Source organism: Larus michahellis, chromosome 18 (assembly GCF_964199755.1).
Source record: "Larus michahellis chromosome 18, bLarMic1.1, whole genome shotgun sequence".
Taxonomy (NCBI): Eukaryota; Metazoa; Chordata; class Aves; order Charadriiformes; family Laridae; genus Larus; species Larus michahellis.
Genome location: NC_133913.1, coordinates 2,723,680 through 2,751,262, shown reverse-complemented (window position 1 = coordinate 2,751,262; position 27,583 = coordinate 2,723,680). Strand labels below are relative to the sequence as shown.

General features: G+C 62.5%; 1 protein-coding gene across 6 annotated transcripts in view; it reads left to right on the top strand.

Annotated features, from left to right (window-relative positions):
• ZNF385C (zinc finger protein 385C) overlaps positions 1–27,583 on the top strand; it is an 82,767-nt gene that overhangs the window by 7,348 nt on the left and 47,836 nt on the right. For 2 of the 6 annotated variants that reach the window (XM_074561567.1, XM_074561566.1), the window contains exon 2: positions 21,066–21,314. In XM_074561567.1, coding sequence (XP_074417668.1) covers positions 21,066–21,314 — 249 coding nt within the window. Of the gene's footprint in view, positions 1–4,016; positions 4,168–11,001; positions 11,086–13,817; positions 13,915–21,065; positions 21,315–27,583 lie in introns of those variants that run through there. The other 4 variants (XM_074561571.1, XM_074561569.1, XM_074561568.1 and 1 more) reach the window with 4 other exon arrangements.

The following is a 27,583-nucleotide window of genomic DNA, read 5'->3' as shown; positions in this document are numbered from 1 at the left end:
CGTCCCCCAGCAGGATCCAACCCACCTCTGGAGGGGAATCGGTTCTCCAGGACCTTTCCAGCTCTTCATCCTCATGCCGAGCCTGGCGGAGGAGATGCCGATGGGGGCCGGGCCGGTCCCTGGGGAAGGAACCTCATGTCCCGTCCCTGGAGAGCGAAGCCGAGGGTCTGTTGTTTATCGGGAAGAGAAACAAGCGCGGCCCAGGCGGGGCTGGGCTCCTCCAGGCTGGAGTTAGTTTTTTATTTTTGACGTGTCACTTTTCCCGTCGCCGTTCGTCACCTGCTCACCTCGCCCTGCCCTCGTGCTCCCCGGGAACGCGTGCGCCGCAGGGACACAGGCCCCCGCGCTGTTTGTCTTGGTCGGCAGCGCCGCGGCTTCGCGTTCGTTTCAAGCGCCGGAGGCATCTCAGCACAGAGCCCGACTGTGCGCCGGGGGCCGGAGTTCCTTCTCAGGAGCCCTCAAATGTTTTTAGGGGAAAAAAAAATAAAAATCCCAAACAAGGGAAGCTTGTTCCCGAGCCGGCGGGAGACGAGGGAGCGGCACAGAGCGGGCTCCGGGCAGGATTGGGGGGGGACCCTGGGAGCCGGCAGCGAATCCCCCCCACCCTGCAGCTGAGCCCTCCCGGGTGCGCTTCGTCGCACGCAAGGGCAGAGCCTATAAATATCCCAACTCCAAATTTTCAAGAAGTATTAGGAACTCTCCAGGCTTATTTTTGAGCGCTGTTACGAAAGGGCTTGAGAGGATTAAAGCGCTCCCGGATTTAATCCGTGCTCCGGCAGCGCAGGGTGCGGGGAGGGCAGCTCTGGCTCCCCGGGACGTGGTGCTGGGCTTCACCGGGGCTCCTGGGGACCCACCGGTCCCCGTTCCACGGGCGCGGGGCAGCGGCTGGCGGGGCAGGGAGGGATGCTCCAGCAGCCGCCGCGATTCCAGCCCCCTGCTCGCCCCCTCAGCCCCCGCTGGGCACCCCGGACCCAGCCGGCAGTCGGGCTGCGGGTTGTCACGGCTCAATGTCAAATTTCTGTCCTCTCCGGTTTCCGGAGGAGGTAATTAGCAAACAGGCATAATAGCAATTTAATAAGTGTGTCAAATGAGTGAGCCGGTCGCGGTGTTGTAGGGCGCACCGTGCCTTCGGGGGAGCCTTCCACGGGATGGGGAGTTGGCAGGCGGCCTTTCAATGGGAACACAGCGACCCCCCGTCCAAGCCGGGGGTCAGGCGGCTCGTCCTCTGGCTGTGGAGCTCGGGCAGGGACCTGGGACGGGCACCCCGGCGTTTTAATCCGCGGCGGTGTCTCACGTCCCCGGCCAGCCGCGGAGCGGAGGTTATTTGTGCTGCTCCGTTAGCGTGGGGGCGGGCGGGCGGCGCTGGGGGCTGGCGGGGCAGGGTGGGTGCCGACTTGGGCAGCGGGTGAGTCCCAGGGGATTTACAGGGACCCGGCAGCCACCTGCACCTCCGGGTGCTGCGGCAGTGCCCCCGCTGCTCCGTGTGGGCAGCGGGCAGCGGCGGCCAAGGAAGCACCGAGGTGAGCTCTGGCAGCAGGTCCTTCCCTGCTGACAAGGACTTGGGGGTGCCGGGGGGGTGAAAAGCTCAACGTGAGCTGCCAACGTGCGCTGGCAGCCCAGAAAGCCAACCGCAGCCTGGGCTGCATCCCCAGCAGCGTGGGCAGCAGGGCGAGGGGGGGATTCTGCCCCTCTGCTTTCCTCGGGGGAGACCCCCCTGCAGCGCTGCCTCCAGCTCTGGGGCACCAACAGCAGAAGGACACGGAGCTGTTGGAGCGGGGACGGAGGAAGCCCCGGAGATGCTGGGAGGGCTGGAGCCCCTCTGCTGTGGGGACAGGCTGAGAGAGCTGGGGGGGTTCAGCCTGGGGAAGAGAAGGCTCCGGGGAGACCTTGGAGCCCCTTCCAGTCCCTAAAGGCGCTCCAGGAGAGATGGGGAGGGACTTTTTAGCAGGGCCTGTTGTGATGGGACAAGAGGTAATGGCTTTAAACTAAAAGAGGGGAGATTTAGACTAGACCTAAGGAAGAAATGTTTTACTCTGAGGGTGGTGAGACCCTGGCCCAGGTTGCCCAGGGAGGTGGGAGATGCCCCATCCCTGGAAACATCCCAGGCCAGGTTGGACGGGGCTCTGAGCGACCTGGTCTGGTTGGAGATGTCCCAGCTCATGGCAGGGTGACCTGGGTGGCCTTTAAAGGTCCCTTCCCACCCAAACCATTCGGTGATTCTATGAGATCTGGCCCATGAGGATGGAGGCAGCTGCCTGCGCCGGGGTCTGGGGTCTCTGGGCCACCATGACGCCACCGTCCTGAGGAGGGTCCCCGCTCGGCATGTCACCTCCGCGGGGAGGGCGACAGGAGAGGTGCTGGCTCGTGGCAAAGTGTCCCCGGCATCACTAATAAAGAACCGGCCCATTGGGATACTAATTAGCACACGACACATATAGCCCCTTTTGGCTGCGGATGGAGCGAAGGGCGGCTGGTCCCCAGGGGCTTGTGGGGACGGTGGGGACATGGCCACGGGACAGTGGGACAGCAGTCACTGGTCCTGGGGGGCTACAGAGGGTGGTGCGTGGGGCCGGGCAGTGGCCGTGCGGGGCTGGCAGGGCGGTGGGCTCTGTCCCCAGCACAGGGACCCTTGCGCGGGCAGGGCAGGCAGGGTGGCAAAGACGCCTCGGGGGAGAATTTGGCCCCTCTCTGCCTGCCCTGGCCCCCGGCAGCGCTTCCACGGGGTGTAAATCAGTAATGAAGGGCAGGGACCCCCGCAGAGCCCCGACCCCACAGCATGGGGGTCTCGCCCTTCCCCACCGGCACCCGCAGCCGGAGCCCTCTGCCCGTTGCTGAGGCGGGTGCCCAAATTTCTGCCTTTCTTCACCTGCTTGACAAGGCGTTGGAAAAGGGAGGATTTTTTTTTTTTAAAACTTAAAACAAATAAAATTAGGTCTTCTGGTAAGGGATTAAATCGGGGCCCTCAGCTGTATTTATAGAAGGTTCAAAAGTAAATCTGTTCCCAGACTGAATAAATATTTTGCTCAGGCAGGCGCGGTCTTCAGTTCATCTGTCTTGGAAAGGCTTGAGTGAGAGGGGAATTGATTTTCTTCAGCTCGAACAAGGCAAGCGACTCTCAAACCCAGATAGAGAGTGAAGTCCCATTATCAGCTACAATGGGGAAGCAGCTGGGAAATCATTAGAGAGAGAGCAAGAATGAAGCCACTTTAGGGAGGCAGCAATTCCCCATCGTCCCCCCGCCCCGAAGGCTGGGGCTGCCTCCCCCTGGGAGCTGCTTTGGGGCCGTGTCGGTCCAGCCCATGAGGGCTTCTGGTGATGCTGGGTGACCGTCTGCCATCAACGCCAGCAGCTCCTCGGTGGAGGCACTGGTCGCACTGGTGTAGGGACCACCCGCTAATGGTCCTGTGCCAGGGAGGTGGCACGGGGGGCCTGGGGGTGGCTGAGCCGGGATGGAGGGGGATCGGTGCAGGCGCGGTGATGGTGCCAAGGATGTGGACCTCAGCCCCTGCTCCTGCACTGGTCACCCAGGGGCCCGGGGACGCCGGCAGCTGGGTTTGCAGCGCCGGGCACGGAGCCACCCAGGGCTGGACCCGGCTCTCGCCGCGCTGGGCTTCAGCGCTCAGATGGCTGACGTGCTGCGGCTGCCCTGTCTGTAAAGATGAGAAGAAATTCATGACACGTCCCTGTCACCGTCCCCAGCCCGCCGGCACGTGGCCATTCGCGCGGTCCTCGGGCTGCGGGTACCGCCGGGGCAGGGCCGGTGCCCCCGCGCTGCTGCAGATGCCATGGGTGGATTCTCTCCGTCGGTGTTCGCCCCGGCACTGGCTTCTTTCGCAGCAGAATTCCAGCTCCAAGAGCTTGTTAATTCGAGCCGGCACCTGGTGTTTTCAGCCGTCAGTTATCACTAAGACAAGAGCCGATTGCTTCGCTCTTGGCAAAAGCTGCTGCCGGGTCGGCCCAGCATGGCATGAACTGCGCTGCGAGCGCTGCCGGGGCGGCACCTCCCGGCACCTCCCGGCACCAACTGGGGCTCTCGCACTGTCCTTGCCTTTTCCCAGGTCATAAAGGAAAAAAAAACAATGAAAGGGAGAATTAAGAAAAAAGCCAAAGCCCTCGGCAGCATGGTCTGTTTTCTGGAAGAGAAGCGTGCCTGATCCCCAGCCCCAGGTGGGCAACGCGGCGCGGGGACACCGGGGGGGGGGGGGGGTGGCAGCGGTGGCGGGCGAGGGTTTGCCGTGCGAGCTCTGTCCGCCCCGCGCTAAAAAAAGCCACGAGATGAACAAAATTATCCGCTGAGTCACTAATCATTCACCCGCTGCTTTAGTCACCAGCCTTCCCACACTGGGGGGACGTTTGCTGCTGAGGGGGCATAAACTGAATCGTAATCACAATTAAATAGATGTGGCCGAGAGAAATAAAGCGCCGCTGCTGCTGCACGCGCCGCTTCTGACACCAGATGGATCATCCTGGGCTCTCCGGCCACCGAAGGTGCTCAATTAATGACGCCGCCCTAACGAAACCATTGATTAATAGCGCCCGCCTGCTGCGGCGCCGAGGTGTGCTCCCCGCGGAGGTGGTGGCAGCGGAGCAGCTGCCACCCGTGTCCCATGACAGCACTGCAGTCACCGCGTCCCAGTCCCTGCCCCTTTCCACGGGCACTGCAGCTCCGGCGTGTGGGGATGTGAGGTGCTTTTCCACGGGGTGTCAGTGGGTGGGAGCACCCCCTGCTCGGGAAGGGGTGCTGGGGTTGGAGCCGTGGTCGGGTGGCCGCGGTGGCGGCAGATCCGAGATCCCGGGACTTGGGAAAGCAAAGCTGCCTCCTGCCCCCATGGCCCGAGCCAGAGGCTCTTCTCCTTCAGGCAGAAAATCCTGCCGGAGAGCCGGGATTTGCCACGCTGCTTTCTCGAGTGTGTGACCTGGAAATACAGAGAAAGGACTGAGTCGGGGCTGCAGAGCTGCCTGCGGAGGCAGACGGGGGGTGGCCAGGGCTGCCCCATAGCTCGGGAATCCCCTGGCCCGTGTTGCCCCCTAGCTTGCCCTCCTCCTGCCTGGGTGCTGGCCGGCAACTTCTCCCGAGCACCGCGGTGCGCTTTGCTCTGCCGTTTGCCCCGCAGCAGCTCGCGTGAGGAAAGAGAGATTATTGCTCAGGTGTCAACACGTTTGCAGCCGCAGGGGGACGGCTGCTGGCACCCACACCGCCTGCCAGCGCCCGCTGGGGGGGGGCCGGGTGGGTGTCACGGTGCTGGAGCCTCCAGACAGAAATAGCTCCAGCACAGCCCCATTTCCAGGGAGCCTGTGGGTCGGTTGCGGGCGGCGGCAGAGCACGGTGCCGGTACGTGGAGCCCGTGATTGCCGCGGGGAGCTTGGAGCCGCAAGGAGCCCCGAGTCTGTAAATCGTGTCTGTGTGCCTGGAGCGGGGGCCTCGCTGGGTTTGGTGTGGAACGGTGTGGGATTGGGTTATGGATGCGCCTTAATCTGCTGGTCCCGTGCCACCTGGGCTGGAGGGGACCGGCTGGCACAGGGGTGTCCCATCCTGGAGCCCAGCCTCACCGTGAGGGATGCCCCAGGGCAGGCAGGGGATGCTCCTGGCCAGGCACTGCCCGGCATCTCTGATGCCCATCGGTCTCGCTTGGCGCTGGACCTGCCCGTCCCCATCGCTGCCGTCCTCTGACCTGCCCCAAACCAGCTTTTCTCCCGTCCCGCTGGGTGCCGGCACGGTGGGGCTGGGCCAGGCGGTTCTGCTGCACCGCGTTCAGGCCCCCGCCCCGGTGCCGGTGCCTCCCCGTCCCCCCTCTGCGCCCAACATGAAGAGCTTTTTTAGCCGAGTAACCCCCCCGTGCCGGAGCCAAGCGCATGTGAAAGGGCCTGTCTTAGAGCAGGGAAGAGCCATAAAGGGCCTATTTATGTAGCTGGCTCCTTGCAATGTTTTCAGACACAGCCCTCGCATGTTTTCATAACAGCAACGCCTCCACCTCTCGCCAGCTGCCAGCAGCGAGGAGCCTTTCGCCGCTGTCCTCCGCTCGCATCCCCACGAGCCTGGGGCTCCGGGTGGCCGCGGTCGGTGCCTGGGCAGTGCCGGGCGAGCGCGGGGCGAGCGTGGGGCACGGGCGCTGCGGGGGCTCGCTGCCCGGCGCAGGGCTGGCAAGCTGCGCGTCTCCGTTCGGCGATGCTGCGGCCCCCCTCCCGGTTAGCAGCCAGCGTCGGGGCACGTGTGCGGGGGCCGAAAGGAGGAGCCCCTCTCAGGGCTCGCCCCGGGGGCAGCGGTGAGCCCTGGCTGCTGGGGTTCCTGTCCCCCGAGGCCGCCTGCGGCACCGTGCCTTGGCTGCCACCCCCGCGCCTGTCTGCGCTGGTGGCACCGTGCCTGCTCGTGAACACACCCGGACCCTTGGCACGGCCGGTCCACGTTGTCTGGCGACCGTGCATCCCGGGAGGGGGACTTGCCAAGCGTCTCTGCCCTGGCCACCTCGCCACCGTGTTTCCCGTCGCCTGGAATTCGCTGGCGGGCAGCGCCAAGCACTGGGCTGCGTCCGGCGGCCGGCTGGAGGAATGGCGGCTCCCACCCTTCCCCCTGGCAATGCCCCAGCGGAAGAACCGGCCTCTCCTCTGGCCACGGCTCCCGTGCTGCTCGTCGGCTGTGCCCCGGGGGTGGATGTGAGCCCCCCGTCTGTGCCCAGCCCTGCCATCCCCGCTGTGTCAGGCACCCTCCGGTGACAGCGCGGCAGCCCCGGCGGTGACAGCGCTGCGGTGTCACGCGTGCGGGGCGGTGTGGGAGGCAGGTGAGCGGCAGAGGAGGGAGATCCTTCCCAGTGCCGACGCGCAGGAGGGAGGCAGGCGCCGGTGCCTTGGCTTGCACGGGGCTGAGCAAGGCTCCTGTGGCCACCCAGCACCCTGTGGGGACCACTGCAGCTCTCTCCTGGCCACGGGGCGGTAACGGGCTCCTTGTCCCCTTTGGGGCGGTGGTGCAGAGCTGCGGCCGCAGGGCACCTGGGGCTGGCATGGGGACGGGAAGGGGCAAAATTCCACTGAGTGGTGAGTCCCAGTGCCATCACCAGTCCCTCCTGCGCCAGCCCAGCCTGAGAAGGGACCCACGGTGTGTCACAAACCTGCCTCCCCTGCCCCGCGCAGCGACCCGGCTGCGGCACATACCACACATGGCTCTGCATGCCCGGGGCCGGCTACTCACAGCCCGTGTCCACGTGTTTGCCGTGGCAGGGAGACAAGTAACTTTTCATGCGTCCGTTTACAAATTCCTTTCAAACAGGAAAGCTGACCCACCAGAGCTCATTAAATAACGTTAATGGTGCTGCCCAAATAAATATCGGCGCTGCCACCTGCGCTGGCAGCCAACACGTGCTGCCTTCTGGCCTTCTCGGAGCAAAGGTTCCCCAGTTTAATTGGACACACACGTGCTTCTCTCCCGACACGGGTGGCCTCTGCTGCAGCGGGGGATGCTCGCGCCGCAGCCACCGGCTCCCCGCATCGTTATCCTGCAAACGCAGGGAGCGAGTCCAGGCGGCTCGCGGGAGCCACGGGCTGCCGAGCCCGGAGATAACCGCTGAAACCAAAACAGCGTTCGGAGAGGAGGTGACTAATTCACTGAACTTATCACTGGACTGATTAAACCCGAGCTGTAAAACTCTTTTCCTCTTCATTCTGTCCTCTAGCCAGCGAGTAACGTATAAATTCATTAGTCCATATCCAGGAGATGCTGAAAGACATGGACAATTAATTATCATCTGTCCCGTTTAATTTCCCTGCCTGTCCGTGACAGCTTCCCGGGGTTCACAGACAAGTCAGCGTTGGAAGAGGCGAGCCGAGGCTGAAGGCCAGGGCTCCTGCGGCGCAGCCCCGGCTCGCGCAGCGCTGACCGGACCCTTGTGCCCCGTTGCTCTCGGGGAGCCCCTTGGTGGCACCTCCTGGTCCTCGCTGCCACCAGGCTGGGGGGGCTCTGGCGTGCCGTGCCTCCCCCGGGCTGTGGGACCACCTTGGGCAGGCTGGAGGCTTTAGGGGCTTCCTGAATGGCAGGACCCAAAGTGCCCCCACATCCCGTCCCATCTTTCCCGGCAGCCCGGGAATGTCTCTGCGTTTCTCCCTGGGGCAGAGCCCTTCCGACACCTGTGAGGTTTTGCCATGGCTGGAGGGTTCAATAATCCTTCCAGATCCACACAAACGTCGTTCCCTGGCTGAGACAAAGCCCCGAAGGGTGGCTGCGTGGGGGCGCGCACGTGGTCCTGTGCCCCTGGTGCAGTATCCGAGCCCCCTCGGGGCGGCCAGGCCACGCACCCCGGGGCCACGGAGCTGCCGGCAAAAGCTGTGAAACCCACGGGGAGAACTGGTAGCTGGCCGTTAATAAAAATGAGTAAAACCAATTAAAAGGACGATGAGAGAGTCCCCCCGCTAATGCGAGCGGCTCAGGTCAGGGGGAGCCAGCGGTGGGGGGAACGGCCGGGCTGGCTCAGCCTGGTCCTTCGATAAACAAATTGAAATTTCTATAGACAAATAAAAGGTTGGAAAAGCAGGATGCGGATGGTGGCGTTGCCACGGCTTGATCCGAGGGCAGCAGGTGCTGGCTGTGGTCCCTCTCGCCCAGGTGTGAGCCCGGGGCGGGGGCGGAAGTGCTGCAAGGGATGGTTTTGGAGCCCCACGTTGGGGCTCCTCTCCTCCCCGCGGCTCCGCTGCCTTTGTGCTCTGCCTTGCTCAGCCCCATCCTTCCTGCTGGCGCTGCCGGCTCGGCCGTGTCCCCTCCGTGCTGCCGGCTTGGCCATGTCCCCTCCGTGCTGCCCTAAGCGGGGACCGAAGGCTGTGGAGGGACCGACGGTCCTGCAGCCCCCAGGGGGACGGCAGTGGTGGCTCCCGCGGAGTCCTGGTGAGAGCAGCCCTGAGGAGAAGGACTTGGGGGTGCTGGTGGACGAGAAGCTCAACAAGAGCCGGCAACGCGTGCTGGCAGCCCAGAAAGCCAACCTCATCCAGGGCTGCATCCCCAGCAGCGTGGGCAGCGGGGCAAGGGGGGGGATGCTGCCCCTCTGCTCCGCTCAGGAGAGACCCCACCTGGGGTACTGTGTCCAGCTCTGGAGCCCTCAGCACAGGAAGGACACGGAGCTGTCGGAGCGGGGCCAGAGGAGGCCCCGGAGATGCTGGGAGGGCTGGAGCCCCTCTGCTGTGAGGACAGGCTGAGAGAGCTGGGGGGGTTCAGCCTGGAGAAGAGAAGGCTCCAGGGAGACCTTGGAGCCCCTTCCAGTCCCTCAAGGGGCTCCAGGAAAGCTGGGGAGGGACTCTGGAGCAGGGAGGGGAGCCATGGGAGGAGGGGGAAGGGTTTTAAACTGGAAGAGGGGAGACTGGGATGAGATATTGGGAAGAAATCCTTTGCTGTGAGGGTGGTGAGCCCCTGGCCCAGGTTGCCCAGAGAAGCTGTGGCTGCCCCATCCCTGGAGGGGTTCAAGGCCAGGTTGGACGGGGCTTGGAGCAGCCTGGGCTGGTGGGAGGTGTCCCTGCCCAGGGCAGGGGGTGGCACTGGATGATCTTTAAGGTCCCTTCCAACCCGAACCATTCTATGATTCTATGACTAATTGCTCTGCAGAGAGCATTTCTCGCAAGTTCCTTTCATGAGCAACGGTAAGCGCAGGCTTTGATTTAGCTCTCCTTTCCCTTTCTTCCTGCCTTTTTTTTTTTTCTTTCTCCCCTTCCTACCCCAAATGAAGAAACCCTTTTGATCGCGCCGGGTTGAGACGCCGTAACAAGCATCTCTGTTTGGATTGTGGGGTTGTCAGCCAGATAACACGGCAACGCGTCTCCTCGCCGTCTCACACACAATGAATTATTTCTTCCGCTCTTCCTTTGTACCATCTCTGGGATAAATTACTGCTTCCAGTATTAGCGGATGGGCTTGTCAACCAGCGAAGCGTCCTTAAACTCTTAGATTATATGCTGCCCAGCGCGGAGCACCGGCCGCTGCGGCTCGACCAAGGCTGCAGCAAAGTGTTTGTGTGGGGAACTGTCAGGCTGGCTTGAAAGCAAATTGCTTTGCCAATTTATTTTCTTTCCTCCGTATGAACATATTTTTCTTAAAGGGATGCTGTCACATTAAATATGGAACTGCCAACCGCAGGCATTAAAAAATCATGGGTCGTCCTATTTTCCTTCCTCCCACTCTAAATTCTAAGAAAACAATAAATTCGGGGTTCTTTTTACTTGTCGGCTGCCTTTCAGCTCGAGATGCTTTTTCAAGCTTTTCCCGGCAGTCGGGAGGTTTGGGAACTTCAGAGCCGTGACGAGCGCTGCAGATCTGGGGCAGATGCCCCCACGTGTGGCATCACCTCGATGTTTATGGGTCTGTGCCAGGGCGGCTCAGCCGAGGGCAGCCCCTTCTGCGGCGGTTCAGCCAAGTCAGGATTTTCCCCCTCGGTCCCTTCTCTCCAAAGCTCAGGGCCTGGTGGCCAGTGGCCAGCGGGCAGACCTGAGAGCGGTCCCAGCGACAACGTACCCGGGGAAGCCTTTCATTCCCACGGAAGCTGCTGGGGCTGAACCGTGTGCCAAGAAGGAGGTTTTCCCCAAATTTGTTGTCCCTGAACGCAACGTTCATCATCGTCAAGCCCGATCCTGCTGCCTGGACGCTGTGCTGCGTCGGCTCTGACCGATGCAGAACGTCCTACAGCAGCCTGGACCTTCCCAAGCACATTTTTTTAGGGAAGTTAACGAAAGCGGTTTTGTTACGTTTTGACAAATTTTCATTTTAAAAGCGTGGCTTTATACGGCAAACGTACTGCTTAACTGGGGAAGTAAATCAGGTGCTTGCCAGAACTGAGCCGGCTCGCGGAAATCCCTCCAGCCCGCGTACCTGGGGGGTCTGGCTGAACCCAGGTTCCAGCAGCGGCAGGTGCTTTGCCTCCTCTCGGCCGTGATGGATCCCCTGCCGCCAGCTGCCGGGCAGCCCCAGCTGGGCTGGGTTTGGGAAGGTGATAAAAAGGGGTGGGGAGCCGCCCTGGGGGGTTATCTTGCTTAACCTCCCTGCTCCTACCGTCCCTGCTCCGGCATCCCTGGGCACGGATTGCTTTGCCCCCTGCTAGCCCGGCCCCCTGCGATGCCCTGGTAGGTCCTGATGTGCTGTTTCACATGGGGGGTCCTGGGGGGGCGTCCTGTGGCTGGGAAGAACTTGCTTTGGGGGCATTTGGTGCGGCTCCCTCTGGAGTTTAAGCTCTTCCGAGCGTGGTCCTGGGATGCAGAGATGGCCTCTGCCGAGACGTGGGAATTTCGGTGCTGGGGCTTAAAAAAATAAGCCACTTGTGGTCACGGCAGGTTCAGAAGCCAGAAGTAACGCAAAGTCTCTTGCCAGCTTTAACTTTTTAATGAAAATAGCTTTCGGAGCTGAACTTTAAGGCAGGCTCGTGGGTCAGCAGGGCTCTGCTTGTTTACTGACCCCCACCACCCACTGAGCCCCACTGCGTGGGCTCCGGAGCCTCCTCCAGGAGATCGGGTGTTTGGTAACTTTTATTTTAATAAAGCGACAGGCTTGTTTGGATGGAGTCATGCAAAGCACTGCACGGATTTTAAGCAGCTCCTGTTGCAAATGTCTTTATTCGATACCCCTGCGATGACTGGATTTCAAATGTCACTTGCTTAGCACTATGAAATATTTAATTTAAGTTGTAATACAGTAGCCCGCAAGAGCTTAAATTGGAGGTCTCTTGTGTTAGTCAGCAGCTATCAACAAACACGCTTAAAAGCCTGTTTCTCCCCCAAAAATCTCCTGGCCCAGGTGTGGGAGCAAGGGGAGCCGGGAGGGAAGACCCTGCCTTTGCTGTGGGTCCGTGCTGGCCCCCGGCTCATCGCTGTAAGTCTTTGCGGTGGGTGCCCCCCACCTCTGCCCTCCTGGGGCACGTGTGGGTGGGGGAACGCGACCGCCGCCACCGCGGCGCTGGTGGCTTTACGCTTCCGATGGTGGCCGCTGCTGGCCCAGCCTCCGGTGCCCGCGGTGGGGGTGGCAGCTCGGTGGGAGCTGGCAGCCCCTCAGCCGGTGCCCGGTTTGGGGACGGCGCGTGGGCTGCGGCCGTGTCCTGCCGGGGCGGGTTGGGATGTGGCCCTGGGGAAGGGTCTCTCGTCGCCGTGCTGGCCTGGCAACACCTCCCAGCTTTGTTTTCTCCTTACGTGGCTCAGGAACAAACCCAGCTGTAAGCCATTCGGTTTGACTATGCAGAGGGAGCGGCGCTGGCCCGTGCTCTCCCAACTGGGACTTTCCATGTTTAATGCGATGACCTTGTGCTGGGTCCTGCGCATGCGGTCAATCCGCTCCTGTGGGAACTTGCTCGTGCAGCCGCAGCGAGGGGCACAAGGTGCTGCCGGGGCTTGCACCCCCCCCCCGGTGGGTCTTTTTCCAAGAAAAATTACTTGCAGCATGTTCAGCGAGGAGACGGGCAAGGGTCTGGACTGGGACAGGGGTTCCCTGGAGCGGCACGGGAGGGATGGCGCGTGCGGGGAACTCCAGTACCAGCAAACGCCCCAACGTGTGGCATCGCCTCGTCGTTTATGGGTCTGTGCGAGTTGCCGGGAGGGTCGGGGCTCTGCCGGGGTGACGGGAGCCAGCCCTGTGCCTGGAGGAGACGGTGCCGTCTCACAAGTGGTGTCTGGATTTGATTTCAGGGGGATTTGAAAACCCCCTGCGTGTAGCGCCTAGGGAGGAGCAGCGAGGCCAAGACGTGCCCTGGGGCTGCATCGGGTTGCGCTCCTCGAGGCTATTTTGAGAGGCGAGCGGTGCGGAGGGGGGGGAGCAGCCAGAGCCTCGTCCCTTCGGCTGGACATCACTCCTCCCGCAGCCGCCCCGCGGCGGACGGTGTGCCAGGGTGGCATCACCGCCTCCTCCCCAAAACTTAGCCAAGCCGCCTGTTTTATTCCTCTCCCACCATGACCTTTCAGACCCCCGCCTCGCCGGCTCTTCCCTGCCCTGGATGATGCCAGGCCTGCCGGGTGCCCTGTCCGCCGGCATCCTCCGGGAGCTTTGTGCCCTGCTTGCGCTTGGCATCGCGCGAGGGCTCGGTGCCGGGCGGCTGCACCAAGGGCAGGCAGGGCCTCAAGCTCGCCGCGGGCTTGCAGGGAGGGTGGCTCTGCCCTAATCTTTGTGCTGATCATACGAAACCTGAAGGATTTTGTGATCTTGCAAGCCCCGTGCCAGGCGTTCCTCAGCTGGCAGCATGCGGAGCGGCAGCCGGTCGGGATGATGAATCGCAGGCGCCTCAGCCTTTCCTCTCCCGCTGCTCCCTTAACGCTGTGCTAACATTTACAGCTCGACCCCCGGGGACAAAATGTCACGTTCCCTGCCTGTCTTTGCTTTGATTTTTCCCTCCGCTGGTGTGAGAGCGGGTGGGTCGCTGCCGGAAGCCCACCATCGCCCACCCGGGAGGGATGGGACCCAGCCGCGGCGCGTGCCCGGGGCAGCGCGATCGCCCGCCCCAGCACCGTCTCATCTGTCATTCTAAAGAGACACACAGCCCGTGCTCCCTGCCACCACCACGTTCCCTCTCTCGTTACCCCACACTCTGCCCCTTTGGCCCCTGCCGAAGGTGATAAATCACCGCGTTACCGACGCGGCGTTAGAAGCTGAGGGATTGCGGGACCCTGGGAAGGGGAGATGGGAGGCAATTCCCGGGTTTCTGGGGCGGACGGGCACGTTCTCCGCACCGCTGGGGAAAAGCAGCGTTGTTATCTCCACGGCGTCTCCTTGGCTTCGGGTTTTAGCTGTCCTCGCCGTCCGGGAGCGGGGCTGCGATCTGCTGATTCAGGGGACGCGCGGCCCTGCGGTGTTAGTGATCTCCGGTGCGCGGAGGAGAGGACAGGCACCGCAGCACCCGCGCACCCCTGCAATGCCCTCCGCCTGCCCGGGGGGGCTGCAGGACGTCCCGCGGGGCTGAGGGAGACCACCCCGGGGTAAGAGCCAGCCTGGGTGTTTGGGGGGGGGTCAGACCTGGGGTGTGAGGGTGGTGTGAGCCCCCCGCGTGCCCTGGTCCCCGTGCCAGGAGCCAGCCTGCAGCCCTGGGACTGGCTGACGCTAATCCTTGCGGTGATTTATGGACTGATCCTAAAATGTGCCTCGCTCCAGCATTAGCGGAGCATATGTTGGGGCTGGGGGAGGGGGGTGGCAGAAGGGGGGGGTGGTTTGATGCCGTGTTACGAAATGCTGGAAGTGGTGTGGGCATGGCCAGGGCCCTCTGAAATCTGTGGTCTGCCTGTATGGCTCAGCTCTTAGTCCGGGATGTCGGAGCATCTCCCGATGCCGTAGCAGGTCTCCTGGGCCACCTCCACCCCCAGGGGACAACGCGCCCGGGCCAGTTGCCTTCATGTCCCTCTGCCAGCGGCCGGTGCCTCTCTATGAAGCTGGAGGGGGGATTCTGTGGGTCTGACCTTAGGGGCAGCCCGGGGGGGCTCCCCCACCTCCCTGACCCCCCGCAGAGCCCATGTCCGGGGCGCTCGCCTGCTCTCGGCTGACGGCGGCTCCTTGGGCGCAGGCTCCTGCCAGCTGGCGCCGACCGCCCCGCGTGACGCTGGGCGCCTTTTGGGGACTTGCTGAGCTGCAGGCACCCGGCTCCTGCTCGCCCCGGCCGGAGGCTGCTGATGAGGGCTGATTTAGTGGCGATCGAACCGCGTTCGGAGCGTTCCTTGAAATACGAGACAAGCGTCGGAAACTCTGCGGGCGTAGGGGTGTCTGCGGTGCCCTGACGGCCGCGGCACACGGGCTCGGCGGCTGCCAGGGCAGGTTCCGCACTCCCTTTGCTGGCGACCAGGTAAGACCCTCCCCGCGCTGGGCTGGGGGCACCCGGCGCTGCCCCTTCAGCGCCCACTTTGCCCAAATGGGAGGGCGGGCTGGAGACGGGCTGTGCCGGCGGTGAGGGTCTGCGTGAAGGTGGGATGGGGCGGCTGCCGCCCCCCAGCTGGGCTCCTTTGTGCCTTTGGGGGGGTCGGGGGCTCCCCGGGGCTCTGGGGGGTGGGCACAGCCAGGGGGTCCCGGTGCAAATACCCGCCTGGCCCCTGTGTGTGGCAGCGACGGATCACGGAGCTGCTCCGAGACTGCTGTTGGTGGTGACTTTCATATGAATTCTTATACTTCTGTTGCTTTTATTTACTATGACGTGCACTCAACCAGGGATAAGGAAAGTGGATTTGAAGTTACGGAATCGTGTGAACTCAAATCAGATATTTTTTTTTATTTTTTTTTTTTAAGATTTCTTGCTCTCTTAGAGAGTTCATCCAGACTTGAGGTTCGGGTGGTAGTTTCCCTGATTCCACATGGCTGAATGGGACACATCTTCAGATTAGCAATTTTGATGCCGCTCGAGCTCCGTGGCGACGGCGGTTTCACTTGGGTTGGAGGTTCTGGCCCCGCATGTTGGGTCTGTTGTGTTCGGGCCCGATAAAAGACCCGCGGGACACAAATTGGGGCCGATGGCAGGAAGGAGCCCGGGGGTCCCTGCCGGGGTGGGACTGGGAGAAGGACCCCAGGCAGATGCTGAGTCTGCATCAGCGTGGAAACCTCTGGGCTGCATTTAACCGTGCTCCCAGGGACGGCCCCGCTGGGTCCGTCCTTGTGTTATCCGGAGTATCAGAATGGAGGCGAAGGACCCAATGTGCACCGAACCTGCTTTCTCACCAGGATTTTGTAGAACCCTACCATCCCTGTGCCTTAGCTCATGCTCAGGCAGCTGCTTCTCTGTGTGCAAGCCTTTTCCCCCTGCTAAGGCGCAGCTATTTGGAGTCCTGGGGGGGGGCCCAGCATGGAGAGTGGGTGGCTACAAGACCTCTGCCACGTGCCCTGAGCTCCGGCTCCTCCTTTGCCGGCTGAGGGTGCGTAAATGTGTCAGCACGCTGCAGATGTCTGCTGGCATGACCTCCGCTAATCCCCCTCGCTCCTCCCTGCCGGCATCGGGGGCTGCTGTCACCCACGAGCTCCTGGCAGAGCCACCCGGCAGAAGGTGGCCAAGTGTGGCCACAGGGCACTGCGTGGTCCACCGGGACTTGACCCTCCTGGGGTCGGGGGGGATGCTGCGTCCCCGTCCTCGAGGGGTGCGCGGGCAGCTCCCGGCACGGAGCTGCTCTCTCTTCAGCCTGTGCGGGACGTTGTAGTTTCTGAAGCAGTTTTGGTTCACATTCAGGAGCTGAAGTAAAGGATGTCCCAGCACGGGGCTTCTCCAGAAACTCGTCCCCTGACTGCACAGAGCAGCCTCCGGGATGTCCCCTGCAGAGGGGACCACAGGGCAGGGATAAACCTGGCTCGCGCAAAGGGAGCCTGGAGGCACCTGGGGTCTTGGGACATGGGGTCTCGCTGCCGTGTGTTACACCAAGGACCGGACAAGGCCAGGCCCTGGCTGCTCCGGGGACTGGTTGAGGTTCTGCAGTGGCTACCGTTCATTTGGACTGTGGCATCAGCTCAGCGGTGCCCAGGGATGCAGCGTCCCTGGGGTTGGTGCCAGCGCTGGGACGGAGTCCTGCTTCCCTGGACCCCACTGCAAATGCATCTGGTCTGGCTCCTGGGGGCAGAAATCGCTGTTGGTGGGGAAGGGTGGTCCGTGGGGGCTGAACTGGGGGGGGGGGAACAGAGCGGCCGCTGCAGAGGTGCTGGAGCAGGTGGAGCAGCGTGTCCTTGCCCAGCCGGGCCCCGCTCCGCCGCTTCCCTTCCACGCGCTGGGGTGCTCTCTGGAAAGGAGTTCTGCTGTCGTGCCCCCTCTATAAACGAGAGTCTTCCTTAGTTCGGATATTTAAAGCCCGGATTTTAAATTCTCTCTAACGTTTGTCAGCACTTTACAGCCTTTTGCAACGTGTTTATGGTGTTATTAAAAAAAGAAAGAGGGGGAGCGACCCGAGGTTATGGGCCACTGTAAAGAGTATAAAACTGAGCTGAAAATGCTGGAGCGGCTGTGCTGAGCCGCCTGTCTGCCGCCTACTGTGCTGCTCGGCTGGGGACACCACCGCTGGCTGCCGGAGTGACGGGGGACGGCAATCCCAGGCTCAATTTGTTATTCCAAGTGATCGCAAACAGTAAGAGCAGTTGAGGAGTAGAGGGGAAAAGCTCCCTCGGACTCAGAGCTACAGGCCTGGGCTGTGTGTCTGCGGGGTGTCCGGGGCTCGGGGACCAGTGGGGGCCATGCCGGGTGGGCAGCGCATCCCGGGAACGCCGTGCGGTGGGAGGATGGGCGCTTTGACGCTGCGGTGACACCCAAGCTGCTCTGACCTTCTTTTATTTCAGAGAGATTTGGACATCTGTCGGGGAGCTTTTCGCACCCCGCAGGAGCCTTTGGCCCCGCTCGGTCGGGCAAAGTAGCCCTCGGGGGCTCCTGGCAAAGGGCAGCAAGGAGCGCGGGTAGCGGGGGGGGCATCGCGGGCCAGGGGAGGTGTCGTTTGTGCTGATCAGCCAGGTGAAATCTGGGCAGAGGTGGGTGAGTTGGAGCTCAGCAACCCGCCCCCCCCCCCCCTTCCCAGTGGAGCCCTGCACCCCTTGGGAAGAGCCACCCGAATGATGAGGTTGCCCATGGTCCTCCATGGGGAAGACAAAAAGCTGGGCTACATCAGCCCCGGGGTGGGATGGGGACAGTGGAGTTGGGGTGCGGTTGACCCTGTGCGTGGGGCTGGGTTTGGCTCAGAGCCCCTGCGTCACCTTGGGGGTGGGGGGGGGGGGGTGTCGCCTAACCTTCACTGTGCCTCGGTTTCCCTCCCTTGCCTTGTGCAGGCACCGTGAGTACAACCACCATTGTGGAGACAGGGTGAGGGCCGGGCTGGCCATGGAGAGGACCTCTCCGGGACCTCAGCCCAGGTCAGGGGCCATTATTCAGGTGCTGGGGGCCATTATTCAGGTGCTGGGGGCCATTATTCAGGTGCTGGGGGCCATTATTCAGGTGCTGGGGGCCGAATAGCCCCCTAAAGGCCCTCAGTGCTTTGCTGAAACGGTGAAATCTGCCCCAAAGTAGCCATCAGTCAGGGAGCTGCGGCTCCTCGCCTGGGCAGTGACCTGTCCCAGCCACAAATCGCCAAATTCATGGTCCTGACACCTGAGAAGCAGAACGGGCGCAGCAGAACTTAAGTGAATGAGACGAGCGTGCGTGCAATTAGGACAGGCCTTTTAAACGCTGCAACGAGAGCCGGGACAGGGAGCCTCAGTCTAATCAAAGCAACAGCAGTTCCTTTTTTTAAGACAAGGGAGACTTTTGGGATGCTTTGTCTACATAATGTTCCAATTTTAGCTCCGCATCCCGGGATGCGATTGCATTAAAAATACCCGGGGAGGGGGAGGACGCCAAGGGCAGCCGGGGACCTGCCTCCGCTGGCGTGTCCCCACCAGCGCTCCGTGTGTCCCGCGGCGTCCCTGGGGCCCCGTTTCACATTCCCGATGCCGATCATCTCCCAGATCTGCTTTCCGGCTGCTCCACTAATGGTTATTCTGGTAAAAACCCTCTCCTCGGGGTCCCACGGGGCTCCCTTGCCCATCCAACTGCCATGGGGCATCGATGGCAGTGAGTTTTTTGGGGAAATGCCCACACACGAGGTGGTCGGGTTGTTTGGTGAGCTGCCGGGGGGGGCGGTCACGGCTCCTCCTGTCGCTGCGTTGGCCCCGAGTCCGGGAGGTTTCATTTGAAAAAGATCAGCTGGTTTTTGGTTTGTGTAAATAAAATTTAGGGTTTTTTTTTTTTTTTGAACCTTTCGGGGCTGGGCTGCGCTTGTTTCGCTCGCCTCGAGCACAAGGGCGATGCATTTTCTTTTGTTTGCATTGAAAGGTGAAGCTGGAGCTTCAGGAAAAATCCTGAGGTCCCTCGAGAGAGTCCAGGGCTAACAGGTACCAGAGGGCTGCACGAAAACTTCCGCCTCCTGCATCCTTCTGCCAAAAAGTAGATTTACTTATTTTTAATGTAAAGTTCCTTTTAGTTACGCTGCTTAGTATTTTTACCTGGTGAAGCGGGAGTTTAAGGCTCTTCTTGCTGACGCTTTTGGCTAGCCGTGCAGTCACTGGAAGGGACTGGAGGTGGTTGGTCCAACCTTCTGCTCGGTGCGCAGGAGGCTTCAGCGCTGGAGCTGGTAGCGCAGGTCCTGGTCCATCCCCACCTGCGAGCCCCCTCCCTGGGCTAAAATGACGCCGATTCCTTCAGGAGACGGAGCCGAGCGCTGCAGCGGGCGTGGGGTCCTTGAGGTCCCCCGGGGTGACACTGGGCCGTGTCACCCTCTGTCCCTGCAGGTCCCGGCTTTTGCCTCCGGCTCAATTAACAGCTCGTGGAAAAACTTTCTGCGACTTTTTGCTAAATATAACTTTTAAGGGCGCTGCTTGCTGTCACCTCCAGGGAGCTGGGACACACCAGGACGACTCTGGAACCTTGGAAATGCCCGAACAGCCCAGGACGGGGCTCGGGTGGGTGCTGGGTGGGAGCGCACCCCCGCACCGCGGCGAGGAGGGGGGGGATCCCCGCTGCTGCCCCCCGGCCCCGCAGAGCCGCCCCCTCCCTCCCCACCCCCCCACCTCCCCGGGCAGGGCTTTTCGGGACCCCCCCGACTCCCGGACGGACCGGGACGGGACGGCCCCGACCCGGCCCCTCTCCGGTTCGCGGGGACCGTCGCGGAGCGTCTGCGCCACCGCGGGGCCGCGGCCGGGGCTGCAGCGCCCGGAGCATCCCCCCCCCCACACCCCCCGCGACAGCGTCCAGGGTATTTGGATTTTGCTGATCTGCTGTTTATGCATCAAAACACGCTCTATCGGCGCGGCTGCGGGCGCTCCCCCCGCCTGATGGGTGCTGGGGGGGTGGGCAGCCCCCGCCGGGCTCGGTGCTGAGCCCTGAGGGGCTGCTGGGCAACCGGGGACGCTTCTTGGGATGCTCGAGTGGCCGTTATCTTGTTCCCCTTGTTCTTTGGGGAGAAATTACAGGGCTCGTCCCGGAGAGGAGCTCGCGGGAACACGGTCTGTCCCCTCCCGCAGCACCCGCGGGCAGGGAGGACGCGCTCCCCGTCGGTGCGGGACCAGTCCGTGTCCGAGGGGGTGTGCAGGGCGTCCCCCCACCCAGAGCAGCATCTGGGGCTGCTGGGTGAGGCTTTCCAGGCCGGTGCTGCATCGAGTCAGGCAGGAAGAGCGGTGGTGTTTGGGCTGCCCATTGCATGAAGCGAAGCCTCGGGTCTGGTCCCTGATGGCCGAGGAGTGCCGAGATGAACCCCCGTGCGGTGCCTGCGCGGCCCTTCCCAAAGATGCCGGGGACACCTCTGCACTGCGCCTTTGGGGCCACCCATGGACACTCCGTCCCCGCTCGTGGCCCCGGGGTGTCTCGGCACAGCGTGTCCGGGTGTATTTGTGACCGGCAGCTGCCAGCTCCAAGGTGGTAACTGGATCGCAGGGCTCGGGTGACCTTCGCGCCTCGCCAGGGCTCAGTTCTGGATGTCCCACCAGCTCCTGGTCCGGGGTCTCTCCCCAGGAGCTGGGCGGTGGGGACGGTGTGTCTGCGAGGCGCAGGCTGCAGGACGGCCATCCCCGGCTGACCCCAGCCCCTGCCATGGGCAGCTCCTCCGCACGGTGTCCCTTTGCGGGCCTGGGACTCTTTGCCAACGTGGATCGGTCCTGCAGAGTCCAGCGTTCAGGACAAGCTTAATGCGGGCAAGAAGGTGCTCGTGGCTTGAGGTGCCTGTCCTTCTCCTCCTGCTGCGGTGGGGATGGGCTGCAGGACACCAGAGCGGCACACCAGCCCTTCCAGTCACATTTCTTGCCTGCAGAGAGTTGGTTGCCATCCCACCTCTGCCTTGGGCCAGCTACGGGGTGACCGGGAGTGAACAGAGAGGCTTTGACTGGCCCGAGGAGTGTTGTCTGGTGCTAAAACTTGAAGAAGTGGGTTATTCCCTGCTCCGGCACTAACCTCCTAGGAATGCCGCTGCTGCTCGCGTCGCCTTGCCTAAGGCAACTCCTTGCCGAGATGCAAACCCTGTTGCTTTCTCTCGGGGAGCCCCCCCAGATCCAGTCTGGGCACCCCAAAGGTGTGGGACTTGTGCCGGGTTTTCCTGACTTGCCTGGTCCCCCCCATCCTGGTCCCTCTGTCCTCACGGCGGGTCTGTCCTTCCTCCCGCAGGCATGAAGCGACCCCTGAGCCCATCCCACAGCCCCGAGAGCGGGCTGCGGCTGGTGGAGGCGGCCGGCTGCCCCCCGGGCCAGCCCGAGCAGCGCATGAAGCGGGAGAAGAAGCACCAGTCGTTCACACTCTGCGAGGTCTGCAACATCCAGCTCAACTCGGCCGCGCAGGCGCAGATCCACTACAACGGCAAGTCCCACCAGAAGCGCCTCAAGCAGCTCAACAAGGGGAAGGTGCCGGCAGCCCAAGGTAGGAGCCGTCCCTCAGGTCAAGGTTGCCCAAAGGCTGCCCTTGCGCGGGGGCAGGTGCTCCGCTGGGCTTGGCGCGCTGGATTCAGGGGATGTTCGGGAATGCTGGGCTGTGTCCTCGGTGTCTGTCACTTGCTGGTCTGCCTGAGCTCTGGGGGCTTCCCCACCCCACTGTCATTGATGGTTCTTCAAGTGATTTTGGGGCCTGAGAGCCCATGGTGCTGCTCGGACGGGTGGGCACGTGCGGGTCCTGTCCATGGGCAAGTGCGTCACTGGTACTCTGTGACTTCATGAGCATCTTCTCAGGTGTCCCTAGGTGACTTGTGCGGTTGGGATGAGCGCATCCAAGGGTGGAGTGGTCATTACTGGGTTACTGGCTCCCTGCTCTCCAGGTGCCCCCTTGACCCTCCAGCCAGGCTGTGACCGTGCTGAGTTTGGCTGCTGTTGACTCAAAATGCTGCTTAGATTTTGGTGCTGAGGGTCAAGGGTGGCTTTCTCAAAAGCTCTCAAGCTTTTCCAATACGGTTGGAGGGTTTTGTTGGAAACTATGATCTGCTGAAGCTTCACCTGGATCTTTCTGTTGGGGAGCTCTGCCCTGGCAACCCGTGTTGACCCGCTGTGCCCGGGCAGCGTGCAACTGCCTTGGATCCCGCTGGCCCTTGGACAAGTAGCGTCCTTGGCAAATTGTCCCGTTGTGTTGGCTTGGGTGTGTGTTGGGGTGGGGGGTGGGGTGTCTTGCTGCTTTCCTGCTGCCCCGGGAGGGCTCCTGCAGTGCGTTTGCGCAGGGAGGTCACTGGCCCCAGTCCCTCGTGCGAGGGGGAGCCGTTACCTGCCCTCAGCTCACCGGGGTCCCAGCGAGCGCTGGGTATCGTCTGCTGCGTCACCAGCGCTTGACGGGCCCCGTGACAAACCAGTCGAGCTGAGCCGCCTGGGGTCGATGTGTTTTAACAGGGTCGATCCGTGCGGGTGAGGAGGAAGCACCAGCATCGCAACAAGGGCAGGGTTTGTTTTCCATTTGTTTATTGCAAAAGCCAGGTAAGCAGCAGTGGCAGCCGAGACAGCTCCGTGCTTGCCCTTGGCAGGACGTTTTCAGGTCCATGGCTTTGTTTCGCCACGTGCTCAGGTGACGACGGGCTGAGCGCGTGGGACCTTGGGCCTTGCAGCGTTAGGAGACGGAGGTGTCTTTTCTGGGATGCTCCGGTGTCCGCGCTCCGGGGGGGATGCGCTCGGTGGCCTGTTTCACTCGCTGGTGGTCCACGTGATGCTCGGGGAGGGGCGGGGGGGGGATAGTGGTCTGAGGCTGCTGTGAGTTGGGGACGGCTTCTCTTTTTGGATGGTGGAGCTGCTGTTAAATTGCCTAATTATTATAAAACACCTCGGTTGTGTGACGGCTGGCAAGAGAGCAGTCTGGTGTTGTCCCTGCAGGCAGGCTCGGCGTCCGCTTGACGTTCGCAGCTCCGGGAGGCGCAGTCACGTATTAACTAGTTGTCGGGCTGCAGCACGAGGAAGGAGCACGTCCTCCGATGGCTGGACAAAGTCTCCGCGCCAGAGCAGCGCGGTGGCCCCCGTCACGCTGACCCCGATAACCAAGTCTCTGCCTTCCTGCCTGCTTTTCCCCTGATGTCCCCTCTGAGCCCCTCTTGCTAGTTCTCAGGGGCACTTTCCGAGCGGACGCGAAGGGCTGGCGCTCGCCCCGGGGGGTGCGGGTGGGGATCCCGGCCCCTGGCCCGGCAGCGCGGAGGAGATGCTGGCGCTCGGCGGATGCTGGTGCGAGGCGAGGGCTGGTTTGCCCTCCGTGCCATCTGTCGGCATTTACCTGCCCTGGGCCCGCGCAGACGAGCGCTGCGGATTTTCTCCGGCATCGAGGCAGGGAACCGTGCCCAAAATGTCACCCACAAGGACTGACCGGCTCCGCCTGAGCCTTTCGCTGACGGGGTCTGCGTGGGCTCGGCAGCAAACCCAGGGGGTTTGTCCTTCCTGGGGCTGGGGCAGTGCCCGGAGCCCCGTGTCCCCAGTCTGGGGGTCCCTCCGGACCCCCTGCTGCCGTCGACGGGGAGCGGGGTGTCACTGGCTGCGCATCCTGTGGCTGGCACTGGGGACACCCCACTTCGAGCTGCGCCGGGTGGCCGACTTGACAACTGCCCTCCTTTCCTTACAGACTAATTACAAGTTGGATTAATGAGCTGAGGTCTCCAAAGCACTCTGTAGCTGCTCGATGCCTTTATCGGGTGTGAGGGCGGCGAGAAGTTGAGGGGATGGGGAAGGGGCAGGAATATGCTGGAATCCTGTGAAACGGTGTGTTGGGTGCCAGCCCCCCGCTGCCCCTCCGCGGCCCCCCAGGAGCTGCTCCGCCGACGAGCGGTGAAGGGCTGGAGTCCAGCCCTGGTTTTGTCAGAAAATGTTTGTTTAATGACATCTGAAGGGCTGGCAAACAGATCTGCAACGCAAACAGCAAAGCAGCAGCGGGTTGCAGGGTGGTAAAACCCGCTGTGTTCTCCCCCCCGGCCTCTCCCCGCTCCCCCCCCAGCCCCGTTTCGCATGATGGTTGGTCGCGGCAGCGTCCCACGCATGCACAGCGTGATGCTTTCCGGGTACCGGGGTGGCCGCGGTGCTCGGTGCCATCACTGCTGTGCTCACTGGTGGCTTCTGGCACGTCTGCGACGGGGGGTCCTGGGTGCGGACCCGGACCCCTGCTCTCCTTCGGTACTTTCTATCCCACCAACAACCAAATTTCCACAAAGGCAGGAAAGTGCTGACGGGACCAGGCTCACAGCCGGGTCGGGAGGATGCTGGTCCCCAGCAAAGCGAGAGGGTGGGCAGCCGGGCGCTGCGGTCGGTGCCAGGGCCCTGGCTGCGGTGCCCTGGCCTTGGCAGACCCCTGGGGATCAGCCTGTATAAATACCTGCTCCCGCTAAAGACGGGGCGGGCTGGAGCCATGAATTCCTAGCGTGGCAATGGTCATCTCGATGCCAAATCCTGCCCTCCCCGGTGGTGGTTTTGTTTGAGCAAAGGTGTCTGGGGTATGCAAAGGAGCCGGTCTGTTTATCATCGGTTACTGACAGATGGAAATATCGCCTGCTATTTTAATGGGAACAGGGCTCATAAATTCCAGCCTGCAGCTTCCAGATTCTCCCCTCCCTGGTCCCGGTTGGGGCTGGATGGGAGGCTGTCCAGGGATGAGTTTCCTACCGAGCCAAAGAATCTCGGAGCACGCGAGTGCGTTCTCCGTGCTCCGGCGTCATCCCCGACCTCCGCCAGCGTCCAGGGCTGGGGACAGAGCGTCGCAGCCCCGGGGGCTTTGCTGCGCTCTCAGCCTCGCGCGCGCTTCGCTCCGGCGTTCAAGGTGAAGTCGGCTTCTGCTGGCGCAGGGCTGCGATTTGCTTATGTGGGGAAATTACAGGCGGCATCTGCTCCCCTCGCCCCCCCCACTCCGTGCCTCCTACCCCCCCGCGCCGCCGCGGTGCCCGGGCAGGACGCTGCTCCCGCTGCAGCCCGCTCCGCTCCTCTGGAGCCGACCTTCTCCCCCACGCTTTTGTTCACAAATGTCACTTCCAGCTTTGTCACTGGCAACCTTTCCCAGCCTCCCGAGGCGTGAGCGTGGGGCGGTGGGGGGGGGTGGTGGGCATGTGGCCGCCAATCACAAATTAGAGCTGGGAACCGGCTGACGCGATGCCCGTGTCCCCACCGTGCCGGTTGCCTAGGGTGCCCCGGCACTGCCGGTGTTCAGTGTCACCCGGCCCCGCGTCACCTGCGCTGGGAGAGGGGCTGATCCCCCCCAAAGCCACCGTCTGGGGAGGGGGGGGACCAGCTCTTTCTGCCTTGCCTGGGTGGGCTGGGAAGGCCGCGGGTGCTGCTGGTGGGGTGGCAGGAGGGGATGCGCGGGGCTGGGCAGAGCCTGGTGCCCCATCACGCTCCTCTTGGACCCCTTCACGGGCCAAGCCAGCGCCTTTGGGTGCTAAGAAGGTGCACCCGGTCACGGCAGACGTGGCCCCATCTCGGGCGGCCCCACGTTTGCCCAGGCAGGTCCTGGCCAAGCCGCTGCTCCGGCGATGGGCTCAGCCCGGCGCAACCCCCGGAGAAGGCGGCTACTGCGGGTCTCTGAGATCGTGCCAGCCCTGGGGCAGCCTTGGGAGGAGAAGGGTGGTGGTGGGGTGTTTATCGAAGACAATGGATTAAATGAAATAATCGAGTTAGGCAAAGATGGGATATTCCTTTGAGCTGGAATCTCTGTCTCGCGCTGACATCTACAGCTACATCAAAGGCAGCTTTCGCAGGCGCCGCTCGATCTTCCCCGTTTCCCCTCTGGCTCCTCTGCTCAGTTATTGCTGCGAAGGCTGTAATCGCTCGCGTTTTGTGGAGCAAGAGCCGTGGAGGAGCTTAGCTGGCAAACAGATGCGATAATCAGTATCATTACAATTTATTAGCTCAATGCCAGAAAGACCCCCAACTTAAAACCAAAAAAAAAAAAAAAAACCAAACCCCAAACCAACAAATTATTGTTCATTAGGCATTTTCTTGCAAGGCAAATCACAGATTTCTGTTGTCTCGTGTTGAATTGCAGCGCAGCAGCAATTAGATACGGGATGTCCACAGATGAAAGATGTTTTCGTGTTGCAGATGCCAGTTCAAATCCAACTGGGTCAAGAGTGATTTAATTACTGCCTCTTAATTTTTTTTTTTCGAGTGTGCCCAAGAGTGAGCTCAGTTTGCTCTGGGTCTCCTCGCGTTCCCGCAACCGGGAGTCGGAACCCCCCCGTACTGGTGCCAAATGAGCAGAAATAGCTGTGCCCCCCGCCAAGAACAGGGAGCGGTGGCTGCGGGGACAACGTCCAGCGTGGTTTTTGTGCGGGTGCAAACCGTGGGGTGAGGGCAGGGGACAGGGGACAAGGCTCTGCTGCCTTCCCTTCTTCCTCCTGCATGGCCCCAGGGGCTGCCCGTCACCCGTCCACGACGGGGCTGAGCTGGAGCATTTCAGGAATTTCTTGCTGTCCACTGCTCACAAAAAAAGGCCCTTCTGCCGGTGTCCCAAAAAAGTCACGGGGTGTAAAAAGCAGCCCGAGCTGCCGGATCCGCGTCCCCGGGCCCTGTCAGCTCGCATCTTGCTGAGACTCGGAAGGAAAACGCTCTCCTCCCCGGCAGATCCGAGCCGACAGCAGCTCCGACACCCTTGGCGGGGGCGGTGGGTGCTGGGGGTGGTGGGAAGGACGTCCTGCCGGTCACCTCCTGCGCCAGGAGGGTCTGTGGGACCCCCGAGCCCGCCTCAAACCGCCTTTCCCGGCTCCTCCAAACCCAGTGCCGAGGCCAGCTGTGCCCCGGGGCTCATCCATGCCACGAGCTCTTCCTCCGCTCCAGGTGTCCCTATGGCGTTTCATCCCCAGCCCCTCCACGGGGTTGCCCGCTGCCGTCCCCCAGTGCTGGCCCCGGAGCTCCCCGCACCGCTGCCCCCCCCTCGGCAGCGTTGCATGGGGGTAACTGCTCCTGGCAAAGGGAAAGATCCCGGTGCCCCCCCAATTAGCCGCTGCGCTGTCTGTCTGTGCGCGTTTGTGGAGCAGAAAGGTTTGAGATGAGCAGAGAAATCGCTGTGACAGCTTCAGCATCGCTGGGTCTGCGGCGCAGGGGACAGGCCCCCAGGGGGGGGACATGGGGACCCCATGGGAGCCTGTGTCCCTCCGGGGACCCGGGGAGGGGCTGGCGGTGCTGCACAGGGGGGTGCCAGCTGAACACCCCCCCACCCCCGACTCTGGCAACAGGAGGGGCTGCTTCTGGGTGCTGGGGGGGACCCGCTCCCCTCAAACATCTCCTGCGTCGCACGGAAGACGGTTTACCTGCATGAAAGCATTGGGTTGGGGTGTTAAAGGGGGTCCCCAGGGGGGTCCTGGGGTGCTGCATGAAGCCGGGGGTCCCTGGTCATCACCCGGGCCGTCGCTGGCCTGGGCCAGCTGCTCTCGGCCAGCAAAGGGGGGGTTCCCAAAGCCTTTGGCACTGGCCAAGGAGATCCATAGGCGCGCGTTCTGCGGGGCCGGGATAACCCTGAAAACCAGCCGGAATGTCACCCGGGAAAGCAGTGCCCTGGCGTGAGGAGGGAGGGGAGCTGGGGGGAGCTGACCGTGAACGCCAGCCGCTCCGTGATCCCGCTCCATGCGCCGGCGTCTCGGGGGTCAGCTGCAGGGGGGGTTTCCTCCTGCCTTCCCCCTGCTGCTCTCTGCTGTCAGAGCTCATCAGCCGTTAATTACCAAGAAAATGGGTGCCAATGTATTTTTATTCTTTTTT